This window comes from Myotis brandtii, unplaced genomic scaffold (genome assembly GCF_000412655.1).
Source record: "Myotis brandtii unplaced genomic scaffold, ASM41265v1 scaffold276, whole genome shotgun sequence".
Lineage (NCBI taxonomy): Eukaryota > Metazoa > Chordata > Mammalia > Chiroptera > Vespertilionidae > Myotis > Myotis brandtii.
The window spans coordinates 2,318,377-2,338,186 of NW_005360509.1; the positions used below are offsets into that span (position 1 = coordinate 2,318,377).

The 19,810-nt window shown below is 38.8% G+C and overlaps 1 protein-coding gene across 6 annotated transcripts in view; it reads right to left on the reverse strand.

Annotated features, from left to right (window-relative positions):
* Positions 1-2,547: 2,547 nt before the first annotated feature.
* The window catches only part of LOC102257812 (myosin regulatory light chain 12B), a 24,457-nt gene continuing 7,194 nt past the window's right edge, over positions 2,548-19,810 (reverse strand). Inside the window, exons 1-4 of one of the 6 annotated variants that reach the window (XM_014541679.1) lie at positions 18,447-18,456; positions 8,218-8,416; positions 5,229-5,390; positions 2,548-3,047 (exon numbers count right to left, since the gene is read on the reverse strand). In XM_014541679.1, coding sequence (XP_014397165.1) covers positions 2,875-3,047; positions 5,229-5,390; positions 8,218-8,401 — 519 coding nt within the window. In that variant the 5' untranslated portion in view covers positions 8,402-8,416; positions 18,447-18,456 and the 3' untranslated portion in view covers positions 2,548-2,874. Of the gene's footprint in view, positions 3,048-5,228; positions 5,391-8,217; positions 8,417-9,784; positions 9,805-10,151; positions 10,175-16,585; positions 16,610-18,446; positions 18,457-19,810 lie in introns of those variants that run through there. The other 5 variants (XM_014541678.1, XM_014541676.1, XM_014541677.1 and 2 more) reach the window with 5 other exon arrangements.

Genomic DNA, 19,810 nt, shown 5'->3' on the forward strand with positions numbered 1-19,810 from the left:
GAGTTAGACTGCCTGAATCCAAATTATGGTCCCGCTGCTTACTAGTTAGGTAACCTTGGATAGTTATTTCTCTACTCCTCAGTGCATCATATGTAGAACAGGGATAATAAAAGTACCTATCTCAAAGGGCAGTAGTGTAACATGCTTATTAGCACACAGTAAACATTCAGTAGTTTTAACTACATGATTACACACACACACACACACACACACACACACACACACACAACATTCCCACTTCAATGGCCAAGGGATCAATTGTCAATTTAGGAGATCGTCACTATGTGATTCTCAAGAAAAATATTAAATAGAGGGTTTTCATTGTCATCATTAATATTTATTGGACCCTAGAGAGGAACAATGTCAACTGTAATTGAACCAATTAAAATTACAATGTAAAAAACCCATAAGGCATTTAAGAAACAACTAAATTTTTCTTGTTTTTAATCTTGAAAACTCTACCACCACCCTCCTCACCCCCCACCCCAATTTTTCAAATCTGGCTTCAAACAAGAGCAATAGAATAAATGTAATTAAAATGATGCCAAGGAGATGGTAACAAGGCAGGGCTGGAATGGAGGAAATAGGTAGGACAAGGAGAGGCATGCCACAGCCACCTCCTCTACCATTGCCCGAGCCCAAGCCGCCCTCATATCTTGCTGGGACAGTGACAGCTTCCTAATAGGAAGCCTTCTCGCTTTTATCTACTCTTGCCCCTCCATTCCATTCAAAGCAGCAAGGTCGAGTTTTCATGTTTCTTCCCTGCCCAAAGCCCTGATTTCCCACTTAGACTACACAGCAAATACCATCCCTATATTCTTCTCTTGTCCTAAAGCTCCTGGCACATGTGCCTTGAAAGGACCCATCACTCCTGAGGCCCTCTGTCCCATAGTACTTCAATATGACTTCAATATGAGCCTGTGAGAATGTGAGCTCCCGGTGCAGGGGGTGGGAGGCTGGGGGGCAGCATCCTTGTTTGTTCTCCCTCCCACCCCCCACCCCCCAGTTGTTTATCACCAACACTTAAAACAGTGCCTGGCACATAACAGGTGATTGATTTATTCATGATCAAGATTACCCCAGTCTATTTCTCCCTTTCCTTACACATAGTCATCACTGGTTTTGACACTGCACGGTGACTTTCAGCTTGGAAGTAGAAAAGGTAGCCAGATGGGGATTTTTAAAAAAATTGATTTGAGGAAGAGGGAAGAGAGTTGTTCCACCCATCTAAGCATTCATTGGTTGATTCCTGCACATGCCCTGACCAGAGATTGAACCTGCAACCTTATTGGTATATGGGATGACGCTCCAACCAACTGGGCTACCCATCCGGCCAAAGCCAGATGTGGATTCCTGTACTTGTGGCACCAGGAACAGATGCTTCAGTTTCTCTAAACTTCAGCCCTCATAAAAGAGCAAGGAATAATACCTCCCCTATTAACCTTTTAGGCTGTGAGGGTTAGATAACAAATATGAAAGCTCTTATGAACTGTGAAACACTGTACTAACCACAAGAGTGGAACTGCTCTCATTTTAAAGATGAAAAAAAAGTCCAGAAAAAAATTGAGTGACAGCAGCAAGTGACCAGGATTTGCCTAACACACCAAGCTCTAACACACAAATATTAAACAATATGTAATTTTAAGCAGACATTATACCAAATGAACACTTTTAAGTGAAGGAATAGATGTTAAAACCACATTGGAAACTTTAAAAAAAATTACCCCTTCTTAGGTTCCTCCCATACTTGTAATAGTGCTTGGCGCCTTGAGGATTTTAAACAAGCTCATAGCGGCCTTATCTATGTTTGTCAGTCCTTCCTACAGTTTACACCACATGGATTGCCTTCAAAGATTGAATTCATTATAATCTTGTCTTCTATTTTTTACCTGGATAGAATTTTCTGAAATTCTGTTCACATAATCAATTTCCAAAACAGATTTTAAATTTCAATAAATTACACAATTATGTTAGAAAGTAATGGAAATATCTTGACCTTTCAGGCATTTGGGGCTTTTCACAGAAACAGCACTCTATGCTGTGGACTTAGGCATCCCAGGTTGGAATTCCAACTCTCACTTCCTAACAGTGACTCTGATCAATCACTCAACTGCTCGGAGCTCAGTTCCCTCACCAGGAGTACGAGGCTAGTAGAAATCTATCTCCCAAGGTTGTTGGGAAGATTCAATTAAAATCGTCTATGTGCAATACTTTACACATGGTAAAGGTTCTTTTTTTCAGTTTTTCGCCTCATCTTCTTAGACTCTTAAGATCAATGAAATGTTGAGTGTTTTCTCAGATACATTCTATATTTATAATTTAGTAGTTTAAACATATGACTTCCTAGAAGTGTGAAAGAAAAAAAAAAGGCTAACTAGTTTTTATTGCATAATGATGTTAATTTGACCACTGAGCCACACCGGCAGGGCTATACTTAAAAAATCAGTTTAACCATGAAATCTAAAATACATAAAGTTGAAAATATGAAAATAGTACTACCCCCACCTATCACTTAACTTTTCATTATACTCCATTTGAGTCAGCGTAATTTTTATTTCAAAATAGCATTTTTATTATATAAAAATGTAAAAATCCAGCAAAACTAGAAATACCAAATATATTTTCCTGGGCTTTCACATTGGTTGATTTTTATTTGCAAACTCTTTTTCAACACAATTTACAACCTTATCCCCATCTGCATTCTGATTATACAAGTGCTAAGTGGCAGAAAAGTCTAGAATAAATACATAAAAAAAAAAGAGGCAAAGCTGTGAAACTAAGTTGCATGCAACAGGTCTGTGAGGATGGGGGAAAGTGTCGAGGAAATAAAACAGAGTAAGACAAAGTAATTGGAAGGAGTTAGCTAAAGTTCTCTCAGTCATCTTTATCTTTAGCTCCATGTTTAAGGATGCGTGTGAACTCAATGTAATTGAAATTTCCCTTTTTGTCAATAGGCGCTTCTCTGTACAGCTCATCCACTTCCTCATCTGTAAACCGATCTCCCATTGTTGTCAGCAGCTCTCTCAGGTAATCTTCCTGAATGGTGCCTGGAAGACATACAAGGAAGGGAGTCATGAATACTTCCTGGAACTTTAATGGTTAATTTCTACACTAGGTCAATCTTACAAAGTATTTCAGAATATACATATTTAAACGAAAAAAATAGTGAACTAAGACATTATGTAACTATATCATTATGTTTTCCTATTACTTTTAGAGTTCTTTACAATATTATATTAAACTAGACACCTGGTGCATGAATTCATGGGTTCCCTCGGCCTGGCATGTGGGATCAGGCCGAAACCGGCTCTCCAACATCTCCTGAGGGGTCCCGGATTTCGAGAGGGGGCAGGCCTGGCCGGGGGACCCCATTGGTGCATGATCGGGGCTGGGGAGGGACGAAGGAGGTTGGCCAGCTGGGGAGGGACCGTAGAAGAGCTCCAGGGTGTGTCAGGCGAGTCTTGCTCAGTCCCAATCAGCCGGACCCCAGCAGCAAGCTAACCTACTGGTCAGAGCATCTGTCCCCTGGTGGTCAGTGCACGTCATAGCGAGCAGTTGAGCAGCCTTAGCATATTAATAGCATATTATGCCTTGATTGGTTGAACGGTCGACCAGACAACTGGACACTTAGCATATTAGGCTTTAATTATATAGGATCATTAAGAAGTTTAGTTAACAGATTATATGCATGAATGATGGTACAGCTTTGACAGAAATGGGGAAGCAGGAATAGGGTGCAAGGTACATCTGAGGAGGTGATGTGGATACTGAGTTAATGTAGGGTTAATACAGAAGACAAGACGAAAATGAAAGAAGTAAGAAAAGTGAATAGCTAGGCTTTACATACTTCAAAATGAGAAGGGGAAAACACCCTAAAATTTTAATAACTGAAGTTTGTTAACTCCAGTCATGTGCTGCTTAATGGATACATTCTGAGAAATGCATCATTAGGTTATTTCATTGTTATACGAACATCAGAGTGTACTTTCACAAACCTAGATGGTATAGCCTACTATACACCTAGCTATAGGTATAGCCTACTGCTCCAGGCTACAAGCCTGTACAAACAACATGAGATTAAATTAAGCACAAGATGAAATGATGCAATGAAGGGATGCAATAAACACGAGATGTATGAGGCTGCTGCTGTTCTAACACACAGCATACTGCTTTACAGCAAACTTTTTTTCTTATAAGTAGAAATAGTACACTCTAAAATAACAATAAAAAGTGTAATATAGCCCTGGCCAGATAGCTTAGTTGGTTAGAGCATCATCCTGATACAAGGTTGAAGGTTCAATCCCCAGTCAGGGCACATACAACAATTAACCAATGAATGCATAAATAAGTGGAACAATATATCAATATTTCTCTCTATATATAATCGATCAATAAAAATTTAAAAGAAAGTATAGCACAGTAAATACATAAACTAGTAACAGTCATTCACTGTCATTATCAGTATTCTGTACTGTACATAATTGCATGTGCTATGCTTTTATACAACTGGCAGCGCAGGTTTGTATATACCAGCCTCATCACAAACATATGAGTAACGTGTGCACTATGATGTTAAAATGGCTATGACATCACTAGGGAGACAGGAATTTTTCAGCTCCATTATAATCTTGTGCGAACACCACTACTGTGCTATTGGTCATGATTGAAGCAACTGTTATGTGGCACATGACTGTACACTTTCTGGTGTGATATATAGTCTCTTGAAGAAGTTGCTTTTATTGTTTCAGAACTACTATTTAACAGACATTCTCTTTGGCTTTCAGGAAGCTCAGATCCAAATTCAAAGAGTAACACCACAAATTGTGTAGTTTTATAACCTACATACATCTGTGTCCTAGCTATTCTCAGTTATACGGTCCCATTGTAAATAATAGTTTCCCTTTATTCATTTTAAAAAAATGTGTAATTTACTAATGTTTTTTTTCTTCTTTTTTTTAAAAAAAATATTTTTATGGATTTCAAAGAGGAAGGGAGAGGAAGAGACAGAAACATCAATGATGAGAGATCAGCTGCCTCCTGCACATCCCACACTGGGTATCAAACCTGCAACCCGTGCATGTGCTCCGACCAGGAATCGAACCTTGACTTCCAGTTTCACAGGTCCACACTCAACCACCAAGCCACGCCGGCTGGGCAACTAATATTTTTCATTTCCGAAAAAATGTTTCAAACAGTTTGGAATAAGGACATAAACAAAGAGCACCCACCGGTTGCTTCTTCATCAAAGCAAGCAAAAGCATTTCTGATGACATCTTCTGGATCTGTGCCATTTAACTTCTCACCAAACATTGTGAGGAACATGGTGAAATTTATGGGCCCTGGAGCCTCATTCATCATGGCATCAAGGTATGCATCGGTTGGATTCTTCCCTATAAGAGTTCACATTATAACATTTAAGGACAAAGATCTAATTTCAACAAATAATTGCTGTTATTCCCCCCAACACATTTTAAAAGGTATATCATCCTCACATGAAACTAATTTTTCGATTAATTGCATTAAGGCCATTTTAAAAGACAACTTATGACATCATAAAAAAATCTCTGATACACCATTATAAAAATGTATGTATAAAAATGGGCTTAAGTTGAATGTTGCTCATTTATTGATATTTTCTATAACTTTTCTTTCACTATTTTAAACAAAACAAACACTTAAAACTATGGTCCAGGCAATGACATGTTATTCATCTTGAATGTTGATAACATAAAAGGCCATCAGGGCATTTCAATACCAGTTATTAAAAAAAATCTAAATGTTCATATATCCAATTGTGGTATAGTTGCCCATGAATTGGTATGCTTTAAAATTTTATCTGTTGGTCATTTAAGTGAAAACTATTAGGTCGGTTTAAAATTGGGAGATTATGATTATTTTGAACAATGTTACAAACTGTTTGATTGCCATACATACTGCCATATGCTGTTGATTCATGTCACTAACTTCATTCTTGTTTAGTACTGTTCATATTGGAAATCTTAATCTTGGTTCCAACTAAGAGCACTCTCCCTCTTCTAGTGCAGTAATGAGGGAAGTGCCCTGACCCTTCTCTCAAAGTTGGGAGTAATTCCTCTGGAATGGCCACGTATGGTAGGAGTAACAGTGAATGAGAGGTCTGGAATAATGGTTTGAATTTCAGTTCTGCTGCTGGCTGTGTGAACTGGGAGAAACTGGCAGGTGTCTAGGGTTTACTTTTTAAATCTGTAAAATAGACTGATTAAATTTGGTATCTGAAAGGTTCCTTCTAACATTAAGTTTGTATGATTCTCCATGAAAAGAACATCTGTAAGTTAGATATTCATATCTAAGGAGGCACCTCAATATTACATCCAAGTGCATTTAATGATAGTCAAATCTAGAATTATGGTTCATATGTAAAGTTTTAATCCTGGGAATCTGGGTGAAATTTAAATGCCAAGTTGGTATCTGTCTTACTGCTTTACAATCTTCACTCATACCTAATCAACACACCAATACAAAGATTAGCCCAAAATTAATCTCTAGATTCATTGAATAAGTAAAAATAAAGAAAATGATCTACTTTTCTACCTTCAGATTTAATCCAACTCTCTTGCAGCATTTTTTTTTTTTTTTTAAGTATAATCCAAAGGTGTCAAGAGAACATGGGTACAAAAAAGACACAGGGATTTATAATGAATTGGTTTAGGCTAAACACCTATGGACCCATTCAAGGCATACATTATAATTTGTTGATTTGAAATGTAAACACATGCCTTAAATGGATGGGGCTCCCCAAAATAGAAGGCCCCAAAGTCAACTTCTTATACTACCAGCACTCATAAATTATGTGAGCATGTACTCTGATCATGATATAGGCTTGAGTGTTCAATCTTTGTAATATAACTAAGTCTCTCAATTTTCTTCAATGGGCTTCTTCAGTACTGACCTGCCCAGAGAGTACCCTTAGTTATTCTTAGTGGAAAACACTGGGATCCAACCTACCTGCAAGTCAACAAATTAGATCAGTATCTTGATTCTATTCTTACTCTACATAAAGGAAATGTCACAAAATGTTAACACTGCTAAAAGATATGCATATGTTCATTATATTTGTAGGCTTAAATTTTTCAAAATAATATCTTAGGAGAAAAAAATAAAAATAAGACAGAGGAACAAATTGCATTGTGGTAACTAAAAGAAAAAATATAACAACCTCTTTTTCTTTGCTCTCTGGCTAACAGTCCAGCACAAGAACACTCCAGAGTGCAGAGCCTAACTGCAGGCCATCCCTGAGCTGCACCCTGTTCCCTGCCAGTCACTTTGGTCTATCAAGAAGCAGGCTTGTTATTCCTTTCTCCACATCTATAAAATTAGTGCTGACTGGGTGCACAACACAGAGGGCCTTTTGGGCCTTCTTTTTAAGACCAAAACAAACAACAACAATATCATAGAAGGAATATTAAAATAATACCCATAATAAAAAAAATAATAAAGGGCAGTTTATGTTTACTTTTTTTTAAAATATATTTTTATTGACTTCAAAGAAGAAGGGAGAGGGGGAGAAAGAGAGAGAGAAACATCAATGATGAGAGAGAATCATGGGATCAGCTGCCTCCTGCATACCCCCCCCTACTGGTGAAGCCTGCAACCCAGGCATGTGGCCCTGACCGGGAATTGAACTGTGACCTCCTGGTTCACAGGTCGACGCTCAACCACCACGCTACACCTGCTGGACTACTTTAAATCCTTTATCTTTACATTTTCTTTTTAGTTATAAAAAAAATTATAAATAAAATTGTGAAAGTCCCCTTTCCTGTGTTCCCTTTTCCAGTAGCACTGCCCTTCCTCTGATACTATCATTTATTATTGTTACTTCCTACCTATAAACTGTCCTCAACATTTATTCCTAACTGTGCTATATTATTAGTTACACATTTTGTTATAAATTCCAATATTTTGCCACCTAGCCATCTCCTGGCTGTTCGCCTGGTAGACCTATGGTATTTAGCCGAGAGGAACTGAGGCCCACCTGGCCAAGTACCTGCCAGGTCCCCAACCCCACGGGCTTACCCTCTTATGACTGGCCAAACCCCAACATGGCACCTCCCACCCAGGCATTTCTCAATAGGCTTTGGAGACAGGACAGAAATATTTGAACATCACACAGAAAATAATTCATAGAATGCTGAATTATTATTTTTTGAAAGCAGGCATATTAAGAATATAAAAGTCTACCTAGAGAAGCGAGCATATCATGCAAATCTTCCTTGTCAATGAAACCATCTCTGTTCTGATCAATCATGTTGAAGGCCTCTTTAAACTCCTGAATCTGTGACTGGTCAAACATGGCGAACACATTGGATGTTGCGCGCTGGGGGCGCTTCTTGGTGGTCTTGGTCTTTGCCTTTTTGCTCGACATTGTGGCTGCTTAATTCTAGAGTTAAAAAGCAAAAGCAAAAAAGAATGCATAAAACATAAAGCAAAAACAGAATTTATAATACCTAAAGTTAATGAGTAAAAATATCTTAATGTAGAATTATTACTTTATTTGAGCAGTAATAAATAAATATTTAAGCTCTATTTCCAATCTGACAATTAAATGGCTAGGGGAAAAAAGCAGTTCTGAAGAAATTAAGAAACAATAGATATTATTGATGTAGCTCCCCCTAAAATTTCATTAAACCCATATTTATTAAGTGGGAATTAATTTTAAAATATGTAACAACCTAGCATTTACTGAGTGCTTACTATGTGCCAAGCACTGTTATGAAGACATGGGGCTCCCCTAAAGAGAAAGGCTCTAAAGTTGATATCTTATTTTTACAAGGATTGTCTCATTTAATCCTCACAACAATCCTCCATTTTATTTATTTCCATTTTATTACCAATGTTGCATAACTTCTCTGAGCCTCAATATTTTCAAAACACGGTTTGAAAAGAAGGGAAGCCCATTCAATACTCTTGTTTTACAGCAAAACACAATATCTACTCCAGTGCACGTAAGAATTAAATGAGATAACATACACAAAGAAACTAGTATAGTCATGTATGGTGCATGTTAAAAAGGCTATCTTTAAAAAAAAATCATCAAAATCTGTTCTTTAATCTTGCATCCCTCTTGCTACCTTTTCTTTTCCCATTTCCCTTGACAAAACTTTTAGATTAATACTCAACTGTCCCCATTTTCTCATCTTCCCAATAACTCAATTCTCTGTAAAATGGTGTTGGTAGTAGCCTCCAATACTCTATTGAAAGCCACCAATAATTTAAATGCCAAAAAGAATGAACACTTTTCATTCCATTTTTTATTTGTAATTTTAATTAACAAAGTCCTGAGTCTGAATCTTAACTCCACCATTATTACCACATATAACCTCAGAAAACCCAAGGACACCAGAGTAATTTTTTGATCCAATGTTTATTCAATCTTCACAACTTCCCTATGAGATAGATACTACCTAGGTTAAAAAAAAAGGGGGGGGGGCCCTCGTGCAGTAAAGAATTTAATTTTGCCAAAAGAAAGGTTTGGCCTTTGTCCCTGGCTCCTGCGAAGTAATCTCTAAGCCCTTGAAATGCCACGCCTGATATCTGGAATCTTGGGTCACACTAGATTTCTAACAATGTGATTTACCATGGGGGTTTGGGGTCATGTGTTATCAGTTGACCTCTAGAGGGGTTGGAGACTGAGGTAAGCTGTGCAGCAGTTAACCATATCTATGTGACAGAGCTCCAATAAAATCTATGGATATCAAGGATCAAGTGAGCTTCCCTGGTTGGCAATACTCCATGCAGACTGTCTCACCTTGCTGTCAGAAGTCAATACTGTTCATGAGAGAGGACAATTGGAAGATCTGCATTTAGAAGACTCCTGGACTCTGCTCCATGTGTCTCTTCCCTTGGATAATTTTAATCTGAATCCTTTTATTGTACCAAACCATGGGTATAACAGCTTTCAGTGAGTTCTGTGAATCCTAGCAAATTATTGAACCTGAGGGTTATCCTGGAAACCCACCACTTGCCATTGGTGTCAGAAATAAGGGTGGTCTTGGGGACTGTTCTTTAACTCTGCAGCCACATAGTGAAAGCAGATGACTAGCTGGGGCAGTGGCTGAGCAAGGGAATTTTGGACCTAGGTCTCTAGGACTTCTAGTCTTGAACTTTTAACCTACTTGTTTCCTTCTTTTTTCCATCTATAAAATACCCCACTTGGGTGTTCTGAAGCTTGGCTCAATTTGCAGCTTTGAACAGAGCAGCTACAGGCTCAATGTAGTAACACCATCATTTCTTTAAAAAAAAAAGTTTATTTTTTTCCTCTGTACTTCATTTAAAAACAGTACATTTATACATGTATATAATACCTATAAAAACTACATATAGACACATAAAATGAAAAATGTGAGACAAAGTTGTAGCAAAACAATCAATCCGAAGAGAATTCTGGCCCCCAAAGAAACTACTATCCTTGATCTCCTTATCTACTGAGAGAAGTAGGCTTTCTTCACTTTCTCACTTCCCACTAACTTCCCACCCACCACAACCTGGCTTTCTTTTCTCTACTGCAACTACTTTCAAATTACCAAATCCAGTCTAAATCTCCTTGGAACACTCTGCTATATTTGATACCATTTTATTCCTCTTTTCTTCAGAGCCCCAAAAATTCTTGGTCTTAGTGTCAGTCACAGTAGAAATGAACTGTCCCAATGGAAAGAGACTGCAAGGTTCCCAACCTTGAAGACCTTACACTCTAGTGAGGAAGGCTCCTAAACATTATATTGGAAAGACTGATTTATGTAAAATGCTGTATTTGACTTGGTGTGACCCACATAATCTCTCTGTTGTATGGCTGGTCCATTTTCTTGTTAAGTCTTTATCTCCTCCACTCACCTATATTAAATATTCATGTATTCTAGCAGTCATGACTTTGCTTTGCTTGGATGATCTCATTGACTCTCACTGTTCTGACAACAACTATGTTTCCCAAGTCTGTCATCTCCAGGCCTGACCTGTCCTTGAGTTACAAACTCAAATACCCAATTGCTTGTGAAAGGTATCCATTTGAATATCCCAGTCACTCATAACCAATGTGCTGAAGACTGAATTATCCTCTCCTTCCTAAACTTTCTCATCCTTTTGTTTTCTCTTAGTTAATGGCACCATCACTTACCCACTGACCAAACCAGAAATCTAGGAGTCACCGTGACTCATCTTTATCCCTGATGAATCAAGCCTTGCCTCTTAAATATTTCTCAGATTTGTTCATCTTCCTCATTCCTCAGCTGGGCCCCATCATCTCTTTGTGCATTTCTATAGCCAACTAACCAATATCCTTGCTTCTTAGTCCCCTCTAAACTACCCTTTATATTCCAGCCAGAGGTGTCTAAAACATAATTATGACATCACCATTCCCCCTTTAAAATCTTCTCTGGCTTTCTACTGCCTCATAGGACAAAATATACATTCTTTTTTTTTTTTTAATATATTTTATTGATTTTTTACAGAGAGGAAGGGAGAGAGATAGAGAGTTAGAAACATCGATGAGAGAGAAACATCGATCAGCTGCCTCCTGCACATCTCCCACTGGGGATGTGCCCACAACCCAGGTACATGCCCTCAACCGGAATCGAACCCGGGACCTTTCAGTCCGCAGGCCAACGTTCTATCCACTGAGCCAAACCGGTTTTGGCCAAAGTATACATTCTTAAGCATGGCGTACCAGATCCTCCTTTGTCTCCTCTAGAATGACCTTTCCAGCCTCATCTCTAGACCTCTGCTTTGTACTTTTCCTTCAGCAATACCACACTGCTTGTTTGGGCCCAAGGCACCATGCAGTTTCTTGTGTACTGTACTTTTGCTCTTGCTATATTTCTAGTCCAAAATGCTTTAAGACCAGAGAGAGAATTAAAGGCCTACTCAACTAATGGCTACTACCATTTATTGAGTGACTCATGTGCTAAGCAAATTATATGCATTAAATTTAACATGCCTGCTTTACAAATGAAAAAACTGAAGATCAAAGATATTAAATAACTTGCCAGAGGTCACCTACTGGCAAGCTAAGAGTCAAACCTCCTTTACTCAAGGTTATTTCTACCTATATATTTTCTCTGTATTAAATGTTCTTCTAATATTTTGAGTTTATCACATTAAAAAAAATCTTTCAATACTACCAGTATAATCCAACACTGATTTCTGAGCAGCTACTTTCCTCCAAACTCAGATCCTAGACAAACTGAGTTTTCAAATAAATGAAAACTATATGGGGAAACCAATGTTTAGAATACAACTGCATTGTGGAATGGTAAGAGAATAAAATATAAATGACACTCCGGAATTGTGCAGTGTAGCAGCCCTAGTTTGGGTTTAACCAAGTGGCAGTACTTCCTATCAGTCATAGTCTTGGCTTGACATGATAGGTAAAGGCTTGAAACCTTTACCTAGGACAGTCAAATTAATGTTTAACCTATAAATGTAAAGAAAAAACAACCAAACCTTACCCTTAAACTATAGTTACAGAAAATAATATTCATATATAACATAGCACATAATGTAATGAATAACCCTCAATAGCAGGAAAGACTTACTTCCTCTTCAAATTTTTAATTATTTTTGGTAAATTTCCAATATGAAGTGAACTTAAGGTACTAAGTAGTGTTCACAGAGGTTACAAGAGCAGGAATATAAAAAAACTGATATTATAGGTGGCTGTGGCGCCAACATCTATAATAATAAAAGCATAATATGCTAATTAGACCTGACGACCTTCTGAACAAAGCTGAGGCTTCGAGGGAATCCTGGGTCCTGGGTGCCTGAGGGAAGCCGGTGCTGGCAGCCAGGGGAAGGAAGGCCTACTATTGCAAGAATTTTGTGCATTGGGCCTCTAATATTCAAATAACCAAATATCTGCAAAATCACCTGCAATACTAATGTGCAAATCAAAACATGGGCACCATAATCATTAATAAGCGGAAGCTGCTTGTGAACATCAATCAGCCTATATAGCTTTATTGGAAGCCTGCGAATATGGTGATGGGGTATATTCTGTCAGCAATTATGAATTCCTTGACATTTTTTAAAGGCTTCTTCAAGTATCTTAAATTAGCTAATTGCTGTCACCATATGGCAAGTAAATATGGCTCTCACAGTAGTTAACCTTCTGCTTTTAATCTTGACTGTACATTAAAATCACCCTGGAAGTTTAGAAAAACTGGTGCCTAGGTCCCACTCTAGTTAAACTTAAACTGAATATCTATGGGCAGGGCCCAGGAATCTGAAGTATGGTAGCAATCATCTCAGGTAGAAACTATAGTTTAACTTTAACCCTGTTGTTTGACTTCTGTACTTATTTGCTTGTTGTGCGAGGCAGCAATCTCTGGTGTTTACCTATGCCACCATCTTGGTTTCTCCTCCTTGACATTTTTTAAAGGCTTCTTCAAGTATCTTAAATTAGCTAATTGCTGTCACCATATGGCAAGTAAATATGGCTCTCACAGTAGTTAACCTTCTGCTTTCAATCTTGACTGTACATTAAAATCACCCTGGAAGTTTAGAAAAACTGGTGCCTAGGTCCTACTCTAGTTAAACTTAAACTGAATATCTATGGGCAGGGCCCAGGAATCTGAAGTATGGTAGCAATCATCTCAGGTAGAAACTATAGTTTAACTTTAACCCTGTTGTTTGACTTCTGTACTTATTTGCTTTGTTTAACAATAGAAAAGTTATTTTGATTTTCTGAATTATATAAATCATCCCATTCGATTAAATACCCTATTGATTGTAATGTGAAATCCCATTTGTTGTGGTCATACTGGTATTAGAAAGCACATTTTTCTTTACCTGGGAAGGACAGCACGATTATCCCAGGGTCAGAGGGCTCCAGTTAATGTGTCCCTGTGGACTCAGTGTTCCGGAGACCCAAAAACTGTAATTGAGATAACATGCTAAGTCTGCTTCTGTAAACTGCTTTTTGCAAACCAGGTTCCTCATTCTAAACCATCCGTGGGCAAACTACGGCCCGCGGGCCGGATCCGGCCCGTTTGAAATGAATAAAACTAAAAAAAAAAAAGCTTTTTTTGCAAACCAGGTTCCTCATTCCAAACCTTGGGATGTAATCAATACCTTTGTGATCTTTGCCTATATAAGTCTGGTTTTGCGGCCATCTTATTACTATGAGATTTGGGAGAGCAGCAAGATGCCTTATAGTCCCGGATCGCAATAAATGTGACTCTTTAATTCGACTTCTTGAGGCGTCCTTCTGTGATTCAAGGGGTACATTACAACAATCGGTATTTTTAAAAAATGTACCAGGTAATTCCAATGTACTTTGAAGGCTGAGAATCACTACATTAACTACGTAGAAGGTATTGGATTGTGTATTTAGTTCCCTTTAGTTTTTAAAATTTGGTCATTATGGTTTAATAGTGATGCTGGAGAACTGAATTCTAATTCGTTCTGTCATTTTCAATTTGTATGGCCTTCAGTTATTTTAGCGTTCCTGGTTCTCTTTTTTTTATCTATAAAATAAAAGTTAGGTAGATCAGAAGTCACAAACTGGCAGTTACCTAAATATATGCAGTCTGTAGGAAGTTCATTTAGTACCCCCAGGTATAACCTTTTAAATGCCTTTTTAAATTATTGAATTCGTTTTAAAAACCTGAATATTTTACTTTAATAAAAACAAATTTCAGACATCTTGGAAAACTATATGATAGTAATCACTTGACCAGCATTCCCAAATTCCTGTCGATAATGAGTGTTCAGTGAGCAATTCCTACTATTCCCTTATTTTCCTGACACAGTCAGTATTTGTTTATGTTACTGCCTGTACCCTGAGTTGAACTTGTTCCCTGACTACGGTGGTAGCCAGGATCCAAAATGGCCCTCAACATTTCCTCATGTCCTTGTGTAGTCCCCTCCAACAATAAAAAAGATTGTTGGCCTGTGAAACGGTAAGGGAGGTGAAATAATCTTCCTTCTACCCTTCTGAGTTCTTCCTGACACCACTGTAATAATAGACTAACCAGAGAAAAACAAAGAAGTTTATTAACATGTATACCTCATGTATACATGGGAGATATCCAGGGAAAAAACTATTATCAGAGGTGGCTTAGAATTCAGGCTTAAATATCATCTTCAGCTGAAGACAACAAGAGAAAGATATGTGGGGGGTAGACGCTAGTTATGGAAGGTTACCAGGAAAAGCAAAGCAAACAAGAGTAAGGATTGTCATGTAGACTTAAATCAGGGCCTTCTTCACTGATAAGAGTCTAAAGTTAGCTACAGAGAGTAATCTTTGTCCTTCCTGGTAGAGAGGGAAGGAAACCTCTGTAAATTTATGTCCTGCTTTTATGTCTTGTTCGGCTTCTTCTAAATTGCCTTCAGCTCCAAATAGTATTTATGCCCAAGTGGCATATTTTGAAATGACATATCCTGCTACCCTTCATAACCAATGGGATATTGCAAAAATAATAGTGTGACTTTGTCATAACAGACATTGCAGCTTTTGCCTTGCTCTCTTTTGGATCACAATCTGGGAGAAACCAGCACCAGGTTATTAGGGTAGTATGCAACCCTAAGGAAAGGTCCATGTGCCAGGGAACTGAGGCCTCCTGTCAATAGTCAGGATCACCTTGCCAGTCATGTGAATCAGCCATCTTGGAGGTTGATCTTTCTTCAAGATTGCAAACCCAGCTGGCACCTGGGCTGCAACTTCATGAGGCCCTGAGCAAGAACCACCCAGTTAAGCTGCCCTGGAATTCCTGACCCTCAGAAATTGTTTATTGTTTTTTTTAAGGTGCTAAGTTTTGGAGTAATTTGTTATATAGCAATAGAAAACTAATAAAGCCATTGTGTTTCCTTAGTCTCTTTAATATTAAAACAGGTCATACCTTTATGTCAGAATTATAACCACAGAATTTTCAAAAGTTCAAAGGGGCCACAATCAAGTTTGCACTAGTTAGGGAATTTTCTATTTCTGGTTAGAAAACGTCAATTCCTTCTATTCAATTTCTCTCCAACTTCTGTTGATTCCTCTTTTAACTGCAACAGAGTCACCCTTTCTTCAACATTCCTATCACCACTATCCTGTTTTCTTGCTGATTCCTATGCTGATTTGCTTGCTAGTGCATGCCTCCTAATTGGAATTTCCTTTAGGGCAGTCCTTGAATGACTTTGCTTTTAAAGTACTGGTTGAAAAACTGGTAGCACAAAGTTACTACTCAAAAATGAGGTTATTAAAGAGGAAAGAGGAACTGGTTTTGTGAGCAAAGGGATGATAAAAAGTTCACATTTTGGCCAAGTTGCAGCAGGATGCTTAAGAGGTCTCCTTCGGCAAAGCCAACTTCTAAACAAAGGCACAGGGTGAGACTGAGAATGGATGAACACGAAAAAGCAGAGAGCAGCAGTTCTTGGGCTGAAACCTAAGATCATTTCTGATTCAACTGTCATCTTCACCAAGGTCTATTTTTATAAATTTCTTACAGATTCCCAAGGTCATTATCATAGTTCAGACTAATGTTTGTGCTAATTGGATACATGAGCAACAGTTTGAAAACAGCAATCCTAAAAAAAATTTAGTACTTAAGTTAAAATACCCCACAAAATTTACCTCATATATTTAACTAGAGGCCTGGTGCACGAATTTGTGCACCAGTGGGGTCCCTCAGCCTGTCCTGTGGATCGGGCCGAAACCGGTTCTCTGGCATCTCCCAAGGGGTCCTGGATTGCAAGAAGGTGCAGGCCAGGCTGAGGGACCCCACTGGTGCATGTTCAGGGCCGGGGAGGGACACGGGAGGTTGGTCAGTTGGGGAGGGACCGCGGGAGGGCTCCAGGGCATGTCCAGCCTGTCTGGCTCAGTCCTGATCTGCTGGACCCCAGCAGCAAGCTAACCTACCGGTTGGAGCATCTGCCCCCTGGTGGTCAGTGCACTTCATAGTGAGAAGTTGAGCAACCTTAGCATATCATTAGCATATTACACTTTGGTTGACCAGACGACCCCACACTTAGCATATTAGGCTTTTATTATATAGGATGACATGGCTGCATATTTAGGCAAAAATGTAATCAATTCAATAAATTATATCTTTTTTCCCCCAAGAGCTTTACTCATTTTTTACATCTTTTTTCTTAGCACCAGTTAAACTTTCCTTGTAATACATGGTTAAATTTTGATATTTAGCACATGCTGTCATTTATTTTTATCCTCACCCAAGGATACTTTTTTTTGCTTGTGTTTTAAATTTATTTTAGAGAGAGAGGAAGGGAGAGAGAGGGAGAAACATTTATGTGTTGCCTCCTGTACGTGCCCCAACTGCGGATGGAACCTGCAAAGGTATGTGCCCTGATTGGGAATCAAACCCGAAACCTTTTGGTGTACGGAACAATGCTCCAATGAATTGAGTCACCTGGCCACAATAATGCTCTCATTTCTTCATTATGGATTTTATGATCATCCCAGTTGGCAGTAAACTTACCATCCTTTGAATTCCTATATAATTTTGTTTTATTACAATAAAATTTATATATGATGAAATGCACAGATTTTAAAATAAGTTTTGGTAAATGTGTATACTCATGTAACCACCACCCTAATCAAGTAACAAATATTCACATCACTCCAGAAAGTTCCCTCGAAGTCAACCATCCTCTCTCATGGGCAACCATTGCTCAAATTTCTATCACCATAGATTCATTTTGTCTTCGACTTCTTATAAATGGAATTATACAGTGTACATTCTACATGCCTGACTTCTTTTACTCAATGTAATGTTTTTGAGATTCGCCTACCAGTGGCTCATTCTTGTTTTTACTGCCCAGTAGTATTCCATTGCCATGCCATTTACATATACATTTTTATGACATTGAGCTTTTCTACCTTGGACTGTAGGTCTAGTAGAGTGACTTACACATGGCAGGTGCTCAATAAATACTAGTTATGTGAATACATAAACATGCTTCCTTCCTATCACATATAGAGTTACATTTACAGATGCATATTATAAGGTAGGACCTGGATCTGACTCCCAAAACAAGGCTTTTCTCTAGGGTCTACCCATGGTTTAGCATAAACTCCACCGAACCTTTCCTGCAGAGATCCTTACCAAAATTACCAGCTGCCGTTATTTTATACCTGGAAGAAATAGTACTAATAGTAGCCAATAATCAAGTGCTAAATATGTGCTAGGCACTGGTCTAAGCATTTTACGTGTTAACATATTTAATCCTCACAACAACTTACGATATAGGTGAAACTATTATCCCCCACTTCTTAGATGAGAAAAACAGGGCAAAAATAATAATCAATTTGCCTATGGCCACGCAGCTAGAAAAAGGTAGAGCTTAGATCCAGGATCTGTCCTCAGGAAGTCTAGCTCCAGAGCTTGTATCACTAGTTCATAATATCCTGCATATAGGCAACTGAAATTCTCCACCATGAAAATATACATAGCCAGATGGGAGTAGTAAGCAACGCCGCCACACTGCTCAAGCGTGAAATGAGGAAGGTCCCAAAGTTGGTGGCAATGAAAACCATTCCTAGACATCTGGTGTCTGGATCTTGGGAGAGGGATAACCAGCCTCATTTAGGGGTCCAAGTCCTCTTATCTTTCTAACCCCTACAGCCCTGACCTGAGGATTGTCCTTCCTTCAAAGTCCCAGTTCGTCTTATCTAAATTGGTCCTATTGAAACATAAATGAATGTTGACTCAGCCACTGTAGAAGTTGTTTCACTCAACAGAACCTGAACAAACACAAACTTATATACTTGTTATGAAGTCCAGGAGTGTCCACCTAATGCTTACAGAGGAAATGGGTGGCATCCTGTGAATCCCTCAAAAGATCTTAGGCAAGTTATCTCAAATAATGTAAAAAGTAAATAAATAAAATGAAAGATAATCTGTAAAGTTCTTTTGAATTCTAAAATGCTTTTCTTGCCCTGACCGGTTTGGCTCAGTGGATAGAGCATCAGCCTGCGGACTCAAGGGTCCCAGGTTCGATTCCGGTCAAGGGCATGTACCTTGGTTGCGGGCACATCCCCAGTGGGGGGTGTGCAGGAGGCAGCTGATCGATGTTTCTAACTCTCTATCCCTCTCCCTTCCTCTCTGTAAAAAAATCAATAAAATATATTTTAAAATGTTTTTCTTACCAAAGGACCAATGCAATTTCATCTTAAACAAAGGCGGCCAAACTAATCTTTAAACACCCTTTCTTCATATTACTTCCTTGGTGAAGAATCCAAAATGACTCACTCCCTAATGCCTCTTACATAATCTTTTATTTTTCCTCAAGTTTTCAAGGCATCCATAAAAAGGCCACATTTACCTACCCATCCACCCACCCTTATTTCCAACTGTTATTCGTTATAGTTCTGTTCCATTCAGGCTAGTCTTCCCACCATCTCCTTTCCGCTCGACACAAATTCCCCCCTTTGGTGCTTTTGGTCTTGTTCCCTCCTACCACAGATCCAGCCAGGAAATACTAAATCCTCCCTTCTGGGGCTGACTCCAAGGCTTTCAAGGAGGTCACAATTCAATTGAAATCCTTCCTGATTTTTATTTATCCTTTTCTCCAACCAACACGAATGCACTAAATCTTCACAAGATGCAAGATGCAGTGAGACACCGCCTATGCACATCATGACATTTGAGCCTATTAACCACGCACCCGGTGCCGTTTCTCTAAGATTCTCCTTGGACGTTTCACCTAAGGCAAGAACCAAGCATCAGTAGAGTCCTGTACCCCCAGAGCATCAAGCCCTGTATGCGGTACAGAACAGGGGCTCCGCACCCGAATCCACGGACTGGGCCCGCGGGGGCAGGGGCGGGGGCAGGCAGCC